General features: G+C 37.3%; 1 protein-coding gene across 1 annotated transcript in view; it reads left to right on the top strand.

The window, feature by feature from the left end:
* The window catches only part of PIGK (phosphatidylinositol glycan anchor biosynthesis class K), a 105,442-nt gene extending 90,095 nt beyond the window's left edge, over positions 1-15,347 (top strand). Inside the window, exon 11 of the mRNA XM_053655467.1 lies at positions 13,907-15,347. Within this exon, the coding sequence (XP_053511442.1) occupies positions 13,907-14,023 (117 nt within the window). The 3' untranslated portion in view covers positions 14,024-15,347. The remainder of the gene's footprint in view (positions 1-13,906) is intronic.
* The last annotated feature ends 948 nt before the right edge of the window (positions 15,348-16,295 follow it).

Genomic DNA, 16,295 nt, shown 5'->3' with positions numbered 1-16,295 from the left:
TCCTCTTTCATTTTCTCTTTATTAAAAAATTAATATTCAACTTCCAAATAAGAGGTTTTTGGTTATTGAAATTTTTCTCCTTTTTTTCTTTTTCCTTTATTGTATTTTACTCTTTTTTCTTTTCTTTTTTTTTTTGTGGTTACCTTGGGTTTCATTTACTCTTCTTTTTGTAGTTTTTTTCAGGTGGAATTGTAGATCACTGATTTTAGAAATGTCTTTTCCAATGCAAACATTTAAAGTTATACATATTACTTAAAGCATGTCTTGTGTGCATCCACACATTTCAAAATTTATTTTCACTTTTTTGGTTCACAGGCCCGTGCTCAATCCACTGAGCTACACCAGCCAGGGCTCATTTTCACTTTTATTTAATTAAAAATAGTTTTCAAATTTCCTATGTGATTTCTTCTTGGGTGATTTAGAAATGTATTGCTTAATTTCCACATATTCGGGGAATTTTTCAAGTACCTTTCCCATTACTGATTTCTAGTTTTATTCTATATGAATTTTGGTTCTAAATGCGTTGAGACTTGTGTTACAGACCACAGTCTGGTCTGTTACTGTGGTGTACTTACAGAGGATTTGTATGCCTTTGTTACTGGGTAGAATGAAGTAAATAAATATCAGCTATATCGGATCAGTTAATGTTGTTCAAGTTTTGTATATTTTTACTGACTTTTTCACCAGTTTATTTTGAGATTTGCTGAAATATACAATTATAAACTTTCAGTTCTTTCAGTTTTCGTGTGTGTTTAAAGCTGTTTAAGTAATTATTAATACACATCTAGAATATGTCTTTTTGATGAGTCAATCTCTTTGTCAGTATTAAGCTCCTTTTTATGTCTATAATATTCCTTGTTCTAAAGTTTACTTTATTCTGAAATGAATAAAGCCTACCCTGTTATTTTTTCAGTGGAGGTATGTCTTTTTGCATTTGCTTACTTTTAATTCATGTGTCTTAAATTTCAGATAGGTTTCTTATAGGCAGAATATCACTGAGTTTTATGTTTTTATTCAACCTGACAATCCTTGCCTTTTACGTGGGGTGTTAAAATCCTTTTGCTTAATGTAATTATTGGTATTTAAATAAATGTTTGGTTTTAAATCTACCATATTGCTGTTTGTTTTCTATTTGCTCCATCTGTTTTTAGTTTCCTTTCTTTTTCCGCCTTTTGCATTGAATGTTTTGTATTATCCCATTTTGTCTCCACTTTTGGTTTATTAGTGAATCCCTTTGTTGCTGTTGTTGCTCTAGGATGTATCATAAAGATCTTTAAATAGTCTACTTTAAATAATACTGTATTTTTCCCGTATAACACAAGAACTTTAGAATGATATATTCCTCATTCTCTCTTCTATCCTCAGTGTGATTGTTGTTCTATGTTTTGATTCTATATAAGTTACAAACCTCATAACACATTATTATCATTTTTGCTTTAAACAATTACCTCGGAAAGAAATTTTCAAGTGAGAAATATTTTTATATTTACCTACATATTGGCCATTTTTCTCTCCTCATTTGTATGTGTAAATCTGCATTTCATCTGGTATAATTTTCCTTCTCACTGAAGAACTTAACATTTCTTGTAGTGTAGGTCTGCTGTAGTCCTTGTCTGTTGAATTCTTGAAGTTTTTGTGTTACTGAAAGAGGTTTTTATTTCACCTTCATCCTCGAAAAGTTTTTTTTTTGTACTTGGTACATTTTCCCTAGAATTCTAGTTAATAGTGGTTTTCTTTCAGTAGTGGGAAAACGGAGACAACTGTACGTGAACAACAAAAAAAAAGTGGAAAAAGAAGATGGTTTTCATTGTCTTCTGGCATCAGTGGTTTCAGACAGTGAATCTTTTAATCATTTTTATCTTTGTTTCTCTGTAAAGGAGTCTACACGTTCTTAAAGGGCCAGATAGTAAACATTTTTGGCTTGTGGGTCATGTGATCTTTGTTGCAAATGTTCCTCTTTGGTGTAAGCAGCAGTAGAGAGTACGTAAATGAACAGTTCATACTGCCTGCTGACCGGCTGTGCTCTGGTCAAACTTCCCTTGTAAAATCGTGCAGCTGGCTCCCATGCTGTAACAAGTGGTCTGTGAGAACCAGTCTGTTATCTGAATGCTTTTAAGATGTTATTTTTGTCACTGTTTTTCAGCATTTGGATTTTGATGTTCCCTTTGTGTGGTTTTCTCTGTTTCTTAATGCTTGTTGAGCTTCATAGATTTGGTGGTTTATAATTTGTATAAAATATGGAAAAAATTTAGTCATGACTTGTTTTAGATATTTTTCTCCCTCCCCACTTGGGACTCCAGTTGCACAGTTGTGGTTAGTACTGTGCTGCAGCTCACTTGGGCTCTGTTTATTCTTTCCCCTGCCCTTTTTCTTCCTGTGCTTCATTTTGAGTAATTTCTTTTGCTATCTTACAAATTCTCTGCTATTCTGTGGCATCTGATCTGATGTCAAGTTCATCCAGTGTACTTTTTCATTTTATATATCACATTTTTAATTTCTAGAGTCCTATATGAGACTTATTTATGTACTCTGTTTCTCTCTTCATATGTTCATGTTTCTTTTTTTACATCAGTTTATAATAGCTGTCTTAAGGTCTCTGACTATGAAATCCATCATCTTTTTAATTTATGGGTTAGTTTCAATTGATTGATTTTTCTCCTGGCTATTGGTGATGTTTTCCTTCTTTCTATGCCTGTTTCTTTTTTCAGTTGGATGCACATATATATAGATACACACACATATCTATGTATGTATGTATATTTATTTATTTATTTAGTGTTGGCTGCTAGATTTTGTACCTTTGTCTTATTCATGTAGCAGTTGTTGTATCATGTTCCCAAATCAGTTTAATCGCTTTAGGATTGCTTTTAGGTTGTTTTAGGTGGACCCAGGGTAGGTTATTTATTTATTTAGTTTAGTTTAGTTTTGTTTTAGAAAGCCCTACTGTCTCTGGTTTGTTGTGATTGAGCCTCACTATAAATTGTAACCTGTTGCTCTGCCAATTATGAATACTGGGAGTTGTTTGGCCTGTGGCTTTTGGTGTTTTGTTTTGTGGTCCTCTTCCAGCTTCTTCTTACGCATGCACGGATTAGAACTTTGCCAAGAATTCGAGGATGACCTGTGCAGATCTCTAGAGCTCTCTCTCTCTGCAGCTCCCTTCTCTCCTGTAGTCCTACCCTGCAAATGCTTGCCACCCAAACCTTCTGGAATTCTGATCTGTGTCTCCTTGATTCAGTAAGACTGTCCTGCCCTGTCCGGGTCTTGCTCGTTGTACACGAAGTTTGGGAACTGCCCCCAGGCAATAAGTTTGGGCAGTTGAAGGACTTATTTCATCTTACTTGTTTCTGTTCCTTTAAGGACCAGAAAACTGCAGCAAATTGTCCAAAATCTGAAAACCATTGTTTCTTACCTTTTGTATGATTTTCTAGTTGTTCAGAATGGGCAGATGATTCCTGTAGTTTTTTTTTTAAATCCTCACTTGAGGATATGTTTATTGATGAGAGAGAGAGAAGGAGAGAGAGAGAGAAAATGAGAATGAGAATCATCGATCTGTAGCTTCCTATATGTGTCCTTACCGGAGACTGAACCTGCAACCTAGGTATGTGCCCTGACTAGGAATCGAACCCACAGCCTTTTGCTGCATGAAATGATGCTCCAATCACCTGAGCCCCCCTGACCAGAAGGATTGCTGTGGTTTTTAATCCTGCATTGGCAGAAGTAGAACTCTACCTCCTAACATACACAGATAGATACTATTTATAAATGAAGCTTTACCACTTATTTGTGGGAACAGTGGATTATTGTATCTTTTAGTTAAGAATTAAAAAATAGATTCATTGAGTTCAAGCTTCAAATTGTTCTATACACTTTTTAAAGAAATATTTTTTAACTTCTCACTGGGGATTCTTCAAATAGATTGCATTATTTGATGAGTAAAGTTTTTTCTTAAGTCATAAAACCACAAATATAAGCTAGCAAATTAGTATTTAATGTTTGTATTAGAATATTTTATATTTCATAGTTCTTATTTTCAAGAGGAAAATAATATATAAGTTGATTGTTCAAAGCTTTTGACCTTGATAAGGTGTAGAAATGATATCACAAATGGATTAGATTGTAGTAGAATCACACTCATGAATTAACTATACTATAAGATATAAGCTAAGTATCATTGGTGCCCAGAGAAGAAGAGATTAATTCTTACTGAGGTATGAGAACAGTCTTCACCTGGAGGTGAGATCTGGAAGAATGGGAGGAATTAGACTGGACTATTTTATTTTACTTTTTAAAAATATATGGTTAATAATTAGTTGTTATCCCCAAAGAATCCAGGAAATAATTATCACATGTAATGAATAGTTTCAAGTCTTGTTTGTTAGTTTTCTATTGCTGTGTAACAAAACAACTTAGTGATTTAAATTTAGCATTTATTATCTCACAATTTTCATGGTTCGGGAGTCTGGATACAGCTTGGCGTAGTCCTGTGCTTAAGGTCCAACAGTTTCTACTAGGTGTCAACAAGGTTGCTGTCTCATCTTTGGCACAAGGTCCTCTTGCAAGCTTTCTGGTTATGGGCAGAAATCAGTTTCTCTTGTAGTGGAACTGACAGGCGCTCAGCCCTAGAGGCAGCTTGCCGCCCTTCCTGTGCTTCGCAGCAGCAGAGCATCTTCCTGCTTCTAGGGTATCTGTCTCTCTGACTTCTGTCTCTGATTTCTAGACTCTCTTTAAAGGGCTTGCCTGATTATGTCAGCTCCTTTCCCCAGATGATATCCCTTTTGATTAACTAAGTCCACTGATTGTAAGGACCTTCATTTCCTCTTCAGAATCCCTTTATCTTTGCAATATAAAGTAACTTAATCACAGGAGTGATACCTCATTGTATTCACAGGTTCTGTCTATACTCACAGGGAAGAGATTTTATAGAATGTATGTACCAGAGAGAGGACATTTTGGGGGCTCTTTTAGAATTCTGCTGACCATACTTTGATCTATATTATTAATATAATTTGAAGAAGACAAGTACCATATTATTTCACTTATATGTGGAACCTAATGAACAAAATAAATTAATAAATACAATAGAAACAAACTCGTAGATACAGAGAACAGACTGACAACTGTCAGGGGAAGAGGGTTACGGACTGGGTGGTAAAGGGGAAGGGATTAAGCAGAGAAAAAACCTCATAGGCACAGACAATAGTATGGTGACTACCTGGGGGAAAGGAGGTGGGTGGGGATAGAAGATGGTGAAGACAGATAAACAGTGATGGGAGAAGCCTTGACTTGGAATGGTGAACACATAATACAATACATAGGTAATACATTACAGAATTGTATACCTGAAGCCTATTTAATTTTACTAATGAATATCAACACAGTAAGTGGAATAAAAACCATTTAAAGAGTACAAACTTTATAGAGAAGATGTAGACTAAATATACTAACTAACATACTACCACTGATTAAACTGTTAAAAACAGCTATTTTCTAAAGTAATCATCATTGAAACCTCAGTAGGTTGTTTTCTTTCTTTTCTTAAAATATAGTTTAACTGAACTAATATGCTCATTATATCTTAAGAATCCCATTGAAATCTTGGAAAATTTTCATTTGTTTGCCAGTAAACATATACAATTATAAAAAGCCTAGTTTTCCCTTTTAAATAATTTTGGTACTTAGATCTGTGCTGTTGACTGTTGTACAGTTCTGCGGTAGCGTTGTCCTAGCAACACGGAAGGGGAGGCTGAGCACTGTGCACAAGTGGCGGTGCAGTGTTGCTTAGCTACCTGTCTTTTTAATTTGACATACTAGGCATTTAAATAATATGTAGCCCTTAAGCTTTTAAGTGTTTGCTCGTGACACATTGCAGTGTTTAAGTGTGCTTTTCACCTTTGTGTTATAGCTGTTCTTGTGAAAGGTTAGAAAGTAGAAGTGTATTTAATAGCAGTCAGTGGAGAACCTTCACCACACAGTCATCTTATGAGATGCTCTTGTATGTACACAAATTTAAAATATAAGCTATAATTAAATATGAGCTTACCTCAAATTCAACTGGAGTACAAAATGCAGGAATAATGATACAGATTTGTCATTGAATTATAAGTAAAATCATTTTAGAATGTCTAAAATACTACCTGTAGTTGTTTTAAAAATAGCAATATTGTTATACTCCAGGAACATCATTAAAAATATACTGAAAAGCACTTTATTTATTTATTTATAAATATATTTTATTGATTATGCCATTACAGTTGTTCTATTCCCCCCTTCATTCCCCTCCACCCTGCGCACCCCCTCCCCCACCATCCCCCCTTTAGTTTATGACCACGTGTCTCAATTTCTTTAGATTCTATATCTCCCCTACTATTCTTGCCCTCTCCCTATCTATTTTCTACCTACCATCTATGCTACTTATTTTTTGTACCTTCTCCCCCCTTCTCCTCCTCCCACTCCCCTGTTGCTAACCCTCCTTGAGATCTTCATTTCTATGGTTCTGCTCCTGATCTAGCTGTCCTCTTAGTTTGCTTTTGTTTTAGGTGTGGTTGTTAATAACTGTGAGTTTGCTGTCCTTTCACTGTTCATCTTTTTTATCTTCTTTTTCTCATCACCAAGCCCTTATTATATGAAATGTTAAAAGGACTTACCTATGAAAAGCACTTTAGTATATTATGTTGCTGTCATGGTATTTATTACCTTTTCTTACAGTAAAATGTCAAGTACTAAACAGCATTATTGCTACACCTCTCCTAATTTTGAAAAAAGGAATATATGAAGATATTTCTAGGTGGACCCTTTTACTACCAGTTTTTCCTTTAAATTCCCCTCCCCCCTAAAATGAAGACATACATATCCATTGTAGAAAACATTTTCAAATGTATAGATACATATAGCGAGAAGAGATTAAAACCACCTCTAATCTTACTTCCCCCAGAGAAATACTATTAGACTTCAGTATATTTTCTTCCTTTGAATAATTTATGGAAATAAAGATCAGCCTTGGCCAGCTTGGCTCAGTTGGTTGGAATGCTCTGTAACTGAAAGCTTGCAGGTTCGATTCCTGGTCAGGGTGCATACGTGGGTTGTGGGTTTGGTCCCCAGTCAGCATGGTAAGACCCAGTCCAAGTGCCTATGAGAGGCACCTGGCAGATGCTTCTCTCTTGCATCGGTACTTCTCTCTCTCCTTTCCTCTCTCTCTAAAAAAAGCAATGAAAAATGCCTTAGGATGAGGTGGAAGAAAAAAGATCATATTTTAATACTGTTTACATCTTGCTTTTATTTTCTTATTATTACAGAGTATTTCCCCAAATGATTAAAATCATTTGAAAACCTTTTTATGACTAATTATGTAGATGTACAATATTTCTCATTGTTTAAGTAATTTCCTGGGTTTTTTTTTATTATGCACTTAACACGGAGGAAAACCTGTGTGTGAAATCTTTGTTCCCATTTCTGAGTTTCTTAATAGAGATTCTAGCTAGGAGCACAACAGACCCCCAAATAAAAACATAGATGTAAGAACATTTTAAAGACCTCTGTACATGGTAATAGATTACTTTCCTGAAAAGTAGACCAACCTTATTAATGTTTACTAGTTTAATTTTCAGAGGAAGAAATAATTAATATATCATTTTAATTTGTTTTAAAGACCAAGAAAATTAATTTTTTTCTAATGTAGTTAGACAATTGTAATTATTCCTTTCTGAAAAGTTTCATTTTTCCGTCCAATTTATTGACAGAAAATCTTTTGTCTTAATTTTGGGGATATCTTTTTTTAAAAGATTTTATTTATCTTTAGCGGGGAAGAGAGGGAGAGAAATATCAATGTATGGTTGCCTCTCATGCGTCCCCTGCTGGGAACTGGTCTGCAATCTAGGCATGTGCCCTGACTGGGAATTGAACCACAATCCTTTGGTTCGTAGGCCTGCACTCAATCCACTGAGCTACACCAGCCAGGGCTAATTTGGGGGATATCTTAATGTACTGAATTCATCTCCTTTTCTGTTATATTATCCCATTGATTTGCCTTTTAATCTGATTTCCATACTTGCAAAATACAGATTTTTCAAAAAGTTTATTAAAAAATCTCTACCTTTTCCTTTCTGTTTTCATTCGTTGTCTTTAAATTTACAAGGTTCTTTTTTTTTCAATATTGTATTTTCTTTTCTTTTTTTTTTCTTTTCTTTTTTAAAAATTTTTTAAAATTTTTATTTAGTTATTTTTCAAGTACAGTTTTTTGTCTATTTTTCCCATCCCAGCCTCCCCCGCCCCTTGCTCCCCACCTCCCTCCCATTTCCACTCCCCTTAGTTCTTGTCCCTGTGTCCTTCCTATTTGTTCCTCCAAATCCCTCCCCCTTAACTTCCCTTCCTTCTCCCCTCTTGGTCACTATCCCCTTGTTCTCTATTTCAGTGTCTTTGTTTTTTGGTTTTTTTTTTTCTGCTTGCTTGTTTGTTTTGTTGTTTAGCTTCCTGTTAAAGGTGAGATCATATGGTATTTGTCTTTCAGCACCTGGCCTATTTCACTCAGCATAATGCTTTCCAGTTTCATCCATGTTGTTGCAAATGGTAGTAGCTCCTTCTTTCTCTCTGCAGCATAGAATTCCATTGTGTATATGTACCACAAATTTTGGATCCTTTACTGTGCAGATTCTCCTACGTTTTATCTACGTTTATTTCTTTACGTTTTTACCCCATTAACCTGTGGTTGGTCGCTGGCTCAGCTCTCAGAGGCCTCTCATTATGTCAAATCCCAACACACACCTGGATCTTCACAGGACTCTGCCCAGCCTGCTGCTTGCTACCCCTGAACTTGCCACTTCTTTCAACCAGGTTTTCTAAGCACCAGGGTCCTGTGGCTCCCGAAGTAAGCCAAGCAGATGCAGATCTCCACCCTCGTGGAGGGAGCTTTTATCACCTCCCTCCACCAGCAAGTCTGGGGCTATATACTTTCCCCGCTGTCTGGCTTTTCTCCTCACCAAAACTTTGCTCCAGGTGCTATCCCCTCCCCTCCCACAACCCAACTATGATACCTTGTCCAAGGCCAGCCCTCCCAAGTCCTTCCCGAGTAGCCACTCACCCGACGACAGTCCCCTCAGCTTCTCGGCCCTTGGACTCATGTGCGGTGCTCTTTGTACCGTGAGTCCCTTTGTACCTGCTCTCCAGCGGTACCAGGAACATAGCTTCCACTGTGATGTGTCCCTAGGTGCCACTGTACAGAACTAATTTAAAACATTTTTTCCATCTAATTGTTTAATATTATCCATCTAATTCTAAATTCTGTTAAGTGTACTTTGGTTTATAGTGTGGGTTAGAAACAAAACTGAGTTCTTGTCAAATGTTAATAGATTGTTAGAGCACTAGTGAGAATATTCCCTTGCCTGTTGACTTGTAATAGTTCTTATTGTATTCTGAATTCTCCGGTACTGGACTGATTGCCTACTTTCTATTCTGTCTCACTGATGTATTTTGCATCAGAAAAACATTATAAATTAGCTTTATCGTATTATTTTTGATACATAGGACTGTTTATCCCTCCCTAGATATAGATTGTTTACCTTACATTTCATACCACTGGTATTTCTAATTATTTAATGTTTCTTATTACTATCGGGAATGTAATTTTTCTATTCTATTTTCTGACTTGTTTTTACTGGCATATTAGAAGGATATTTCTAAAATATATTTATCTCAAATCTGAGCTCTTTATTCTCAATAATTGAAATTTACTTTCTCAATAATGAAAATTTACTTTGCCTTCCTAAATGTTATGTCTGAATTGGCCAGAAATTCCAGAGTGATGTTCATAATGTTAATAGTGGGTATTCTTATTACAAAAAGTAAATCATGGTTAAGGAAGAATGGTGGCTAACTTTCTATTAAAGATAAAGTCACTGTTGAAAACAAATCATTTTAAATGATCCTAGATTAGATTAGATTAATTGCTTTGCAGATGTTTCATGGGTGAGGTGCATCAAGATCCTGGGAGATGTTCATTTCTCCAGAAGGGCCAACATCTCATTAATACTAATTGCTAACTTCAAATGGAGAGGAGCTGGACCTCAGACCTGGATTGCAGTTGGGAGGGGGAAGGCTGCAGGGAGCTAGGGGAGTTAGTCTCTCGAGTCCCCCACTTCACTTCCTTGACAGCAGTTCCTGGGGTGATGACAGGTGGAGTCAGCCTGCTGCAAGGAAGACTGGAACAGAGCTAGAGGTGAGCCTCACTGCCGTTCCCCCAGAGTGAGGGCGGTGGGTAGCCAAGGACATTTGGGAAATTTACCTCCAGGAGACAGTATAGCCGTATTTTTCCTGGAGAGCTTTATCAGATTTTCCGTAAATCCTGTTCAGAGCAACAAGTGGTTGTCAAAGTTCTTACTTTGTGAAATTTAGCTCAGATGAGTTAATGGGGATGGATTTCTCATTCTAGGAGGGTCAGAGGGGATTATCTTGACAGACCTCCCCTACCTGAACAAAGTTCATGGTGGACAAGGGGTTGAATAGCTGCCCTTCCCTCTTCTTATTTATACCATTGGTGCAGAAACCTGAAACTACAAATATGTAGATGGCAACTTAATTTTCTTATGAAAATCACATTTCAGGATTTTTCCTTCCACATTGTCAACTCAGTAGATGTATTTCAGAGCTTTTCATGCATAACAAACCCTTCAAAACGTAGTGACTCTAAACATCAATTATTTATTTAGCTCATAATTTTGCAGGTTGTTAAGTTTAGTCTGAATTTTGGGCAGTTCTATTCTCAGTGTATGAGAACATGTTCTGACCTTATGAGTCCGTGGTCAGCCCTTGGTTGGTTAGGTGGTTCTGCTTCTTGCAGTTGGCTTGTTGGCTGGGGGACCTCTTCACCACTGGCATCTTTTTCTCCAGAAGCCTTGCTTAGATTTTTTTTGTGGCGGTGTGGAGCAGAGGTCAGAGGGACAGAGCTGAAGGAAACAAAGCCTCTTGAGGCTGGATTTGGAATTAGGACACTTGCTTGTGTGTGTTCCATTGGGCAAAAGAAATCACAAGGCAGCTGATGCAAGGAGTAAGAATATAGATTCAACCTCTTGATGAGAGCGGCTATAAAGCGGTGCATTGCAAAAGGGCATGGACATAGGGATGTAAAGAGAATCGGGTCATTGTTTGCTATTGGTCCGATGATTAGATGAATGAAAGACTCAAAAGATGTGCTTAGGACACTTATCTTTTTCGTCAGTGTAGATTTTGATTTTGCTATTATAAAAATTGTATCACCCAGTTCCCTTTTTATCTAGTCTGTTGTCCTTGTATTGGCATTATTTTTCTCTTTATACTATTAACATTTTTTTGGTTCCTTATGTATTTTTACTCAAGCCCATGCCGAATAAAGTTTTTCTGAAATTATCTTTCACTTCCTTATTAAATCTTGTTGAGAGATATGTTCTCTGCATCTTCACAATAGTTCTTTCTCATGTGTGGGAATATTATTACTCATGGGTCTCATCTCGTTTTTTCCTTTTTCTTAGAACATTGTTGGTGTTTGCCAGCAGGGCATGTGGATGCTTCTCACTGTCTGCTTAGATTTGAACAGCCTTCTCAGATCTGCATCTGAAGAATAGGTGGCTGGTTACATGTCTCCCAGTGACTGGCGGGCAGACATTGAATGTGGTTTGGCTAGACTAAACTAGTATCATCTCCTGCCATGCTACATGTACCTGACTTGGGGGCACTTAAAAAAGATGAAGTATATGAAAAAACCACATTTCTTAATGTGTACTACTGAAAGAATTGTTTTCTGTATTTTGCCTTCTCTGCAGATGATCTTATGTGGATATCGAAGCTTCTTTGATGTAGTGAACCAATACTAGTACCCTGGTACCTTCTGACCTGATCTTTAACCTGCAGGGAGAAAAAGGAGGAGAGCTGATAGGACTCTTGTGTCCCACAGAGCAAAGCAGTACTTTGCCTCTTGTGTACTCATCATAAAACTGGGCCAACATTAGTTTGTTTCTAGACTGGGTTTCTAGGACGTACAGATAATGAAAGTGTCTGAGGTTTCTCATCAGAGGTGAAATTAATTTTTTGTGCCATTTTATTTTCTGATGTCCTTTTCTGGGCCTTTGTATTTTCCAGAGAAAATGGGAGAGGCAGCACTAGGGATTCTGCTTAGATGCCATGTTAGACCAAGAGTCCAAACAATAATTAATAAATAATTTATTTTCCATTTTTTGTTCATCAAAATACAATAAAAATAGCAACTCACACAGTTTTAAAAGGCTGAGATTTGTTGCTTTTGTTGGCTTGTTCAAGTTACAATGTGAGTACATACACCAGTTCATTATAATTTTGAAGCAGTTACATATGTTTCTTAGTCCTCCATTATTACTTTCAAAAGTCTGCTGTCAGGACACCGCAGCTCTAGCACTTTGCTCTTCTGCCTGCTCCTGTCCTGGGCATCTTTGGGGTGAGTGTGCGACACTTGTTATTGAAGGGCCAGGAAGCAGTGCCCCTCGAGTTCTCTGAGCCAGTCTTTGGAATAACAGATCAAAATAGCTGCCCAGGGCAGTCTTTGGGGATGGTTACTTCCAAAGAAGCCATAGTTCTCTTGTCTCTGGCAACCGTTTCTGGCTACGCAATTTAAGATCAAATGGTAAAATTATAATATAAAAAAATTCATCTCATTGATAAGTAACTGGAGTTTTTACAGCTGCAAAAAGAAGATTTCTTTTTATTATTTAAATAAATAATGTTAGTGTTATTTAATCTCTAATGAATCACAGAACTTAAATGTTGCTCACCTTTTTTATTTTTAACATGACTTGCTTTAAACATCTCTGAAGGTTACAGTGATTGGTTAGGGCTGAGTGAAGAGCGTGAGGCCCTGGTCGTGTAAGGGAAAGCGGAACTCTAAGACGTGGAATCAGCTGTGGGATTTGTGAACCTTTTTTGGATCTAGTTTACATGATAACTGTAGCAAAGGTCATATTATAGTTTTTAGTCTAAAATACGGTTTTCATCACGACTGTCCTTACAGTCTTAGCTAGTGATTCAGGAAGTAGAATTCATAAAGAGATCATAGTTACCTCCAATTTCAGGGCCATAGTGTAACTGCTGAAGTGACAGCTAAAGGAGGAAGACTGGTTTGCCATTCCTTCCTGGGCCAGCAAACATACGAGACACTTGGCTGAGTGTCCAGGCATTGGGAATGGAGAAGGGCATGTCAAATGGACTCAGCCAGAATTTGACCCCTGAAAGTATGCAGGGAGATAAGCAATAAAGGTAACTAATATAGTAAATAGCAGTGAAAGTGGAAGGAGCTAGAGATTCAAAGGAAAGAATATATCAGCTGGGAAAATCTGGAAGAGTTGGCTTTTGAGTTAGTTTTCAACAGGCATGGTGGATCAGGGAACATCTTGCCTTGGGGAGTAACATAACAAAGGCGCTGGCCCCACACAGGTACTTGTTGAATACCAGAATAAATGGAATTGGTAACTTTTGTTTTTCTGCTGGTTTACTCAGAGTGCTGTGTAAACGTCTCCTCTATAAGTGTGCCAGCTGGGATGGATGCTGGGAATATAATAAGATGCCCTTCATAGAGCTAGTCTGAGAGGAAAGACAGATAAAGCCAGCAAACTAATGGCCATGTAAATTCAAAGCGAGGGATGCTAGGCTAGTCAATAACTTTGAAGAGAGATGGTTGGGCAGGGCAGGCCTTTGAGGGAACAGAAGCTCCTGTGAAACTGATGTTTGTAAGAGCCACTTTGAGGTGTTTCCCCTGTTTGAGGTCTTTACCATTGTTGCTTTCCCAAGACATTTAATTTAGCTAAATTAGTCTCCCTTGAAACACAACTTACTTCTACTTTCCATCAGTATCTGCTTTACCCTTTTTTGAATTTTTTACCTTTTGTTAAATTTATCTTGTTGTCCTTGTTTGCAGAAACCGAAGCTGAAAGACTGGCACCCTCCTGGGGGTTTTATTCTGGGGTTGTGGGCACTCATCATCATGGTTTTCTTCAAAACTTACGGGATCAAGCACATGAAGTTCATTTTCTAGATGGGGCCATGTACAAGGAAAACTGCATGGAAGACTACATACAACCTTGGATAAAAATTTATGTCATATCTTTAAAAATATATATTGATCTTGTGTGAATTGGCAAAGAGTATAAGGAAACTGTAAGTTTGGTGAACTGTTATTTTTTAACTTAAAAATAATTGTTATCCTTTCACTGTTCCACACCTAAAACAAAAACAAACTAAGAGGACAGCTAGATCAGGAGCAGAACCATAGAAATGGAGATCACATGGAGGGTGAGCAACAGGGGAGTGGGAGAAAGAGAAGGGGGGAGAAGGTACAGAGAATAAGTAGCATAGATGGTAGGTAGAAAATAGGGGGGAGGGCAAGAATAGTAGGGGAAATATAGAATCTAAAGAACTTGAGACACGCGGTCATAAATTAAAGGGAATGGTGGGGGAGGGGTGTGCAGGGTGGAGGGGAATGAAGGGGGGAAATAGAACTGTAATGGCATAATCAATAAAATATATTTAAAAATAAAATATAAAAAAATAATTAATGCAAGTGCTAAATGTCAGTAAATATATTTGTTTTTCCTTCAGTGTGTTATTAAAAAGATGGTACGAAGAGATCAGAATATACTTATTGACTCTTTCTGAGAATAAGAATTTCGCATTTACCCCTTTTCATTTGGGAAAGAAAAAAAATGTGAAGACATTAAGTTCTCACCAGCAGCAGAAGTAACTTCTAATAGTATTTTTGTGTATGTTCTCCCAGTTTGCTTTTCTGTGTACTTATTTTCTTTCTAAAATAGAGGTTATATAAAACATACCATTCTGTAACCTCACTTTTCATCTTACAGCAAGTTATCAACCCTTTTCCTCTCCTTGGATATTCCTGGGGAGCACATCGGGAAAGGCTGCAGAGCACCTATTTTATGCATGTACTGTAATTTATTTAAGTGTTCTTTTGTTGGACCATGTACCTTGTTCCCCAGATTTTCCTTTCCTTCATTATTTACTGTGTGAATATTTTACTGTCAGTCACTAATGGAATTCTGTAGCTTTAAGTATAAGTAAGTATGAGACATTAGCTTATCTATTGTACTGACAGTCTTTAGGACCTTATTTGCTGTCAGTTTATCCGGAAAACTTTAAGACCTTTGGGAATTTCACGTACTGACTGCTCAAGAGAAACAGACCCTATCATTTTATTTTTCTAAGCATTCATTCATTCTCTGATCCTCCAGAATTGATCACTTTTGCTTTAGTTTCCATTGTCAAAGAGACATTTTTTAAAAATTCTGTTTAGGGTAAACCTTACCCTCTGCTGGATTCACCAGTTTTTTAAAAAATATTTATTTATTTTTAGAGAGGGGAAGGGAGGGAGGGAGGGAGAGAAACATCAATGTGTGGTTGCCTCTCATGCGCCCCCTACTAGGGACCTGGCTCACAACCCAAGCATGTGCCCTGAGTGGGAATTGAACCAGCAACCCTTTAGTTCCCAGGCCGGTGCTCAATCCACTGAACCACATTAGCCAGGGTGGATCTACAGTTTTCCTGAGACAGTCCCCTAAGGTGGATGGACTGGATGGAAAATACATGCTTTTTACATCTGACTGCTGTATCACATAAAGGCGGTCAATAAGCCCTTTTCCTGGAGCTGCAGATATTGTTTCTTCACAGAGAAGGGGGAAAACCCCTGAAATGTGCATATTTATGCCCCAGGAGATACCTTTTTGGATTTCATGTTTTATCTAAGGACTTAGGTGTAAATCTTTATTTGTTGCAAGGCCTGTTGTATAATTGTAAGTAACATTAAGAAGACAAATCTTCTACAATAAAAGCTCCTCAAATTAATATTCCTTAGGATTTGTCTTCCTTTTAGCATTTAATTATTACTCTTTAATTATATGTAAAGTGGTCATACTTTTTACAAGCAGAGGCTTAACTGTGTCATCTCCCAGGTTAGAACAAATGATATTGAGGCTTTCCACCAGCTCTGAATCTTCATTTTAATTGCACTTTGGTACACTAAGATAGATGAAGGAAAAATTTTTACCTGCTTATATGGAAAAGGATCCTCTGTACATAAACAAAAACAGACTTGAAGTCTAAGAGCCGCATTACACTGGTGCCGAGAGACAGAAAGGTTAACCATCTCACCGCGCAAACACACCAGGTCGCAAACACTGTGTGGGGCGGAGCTACTTAGAGGGCGAAGCTGTGACTGTTCTGGAACCAGGGTGTTTGAGTGTAATGACAGGTGCCTGGTGGTAAAGTCTGCTGCCAGGTGGAAGGGTTCCTCTCCC

The sequence above is a fragment of the Artibeus jamaicensis genome, unplaced genomic scaffold (assembly GCF_021234435.1).
Source record: "Artibeus jamaicensis isolate MK-2021 breed Jamaican fruit bat unplaced genomic scaffold, CSHL_Jam_final scaffold_1019, whole genome shotgun sequence".
Classification (NCBI taxonomy): Eukaryota; Metazoa; Chordata; class Mammalia; order Chiroptera; family Phyllostomidae; genus Artibeus; species Artibeus jamaicensis.
This window is presented reverse-complemented; position numbering and strand designations above follow the sequence as displayed.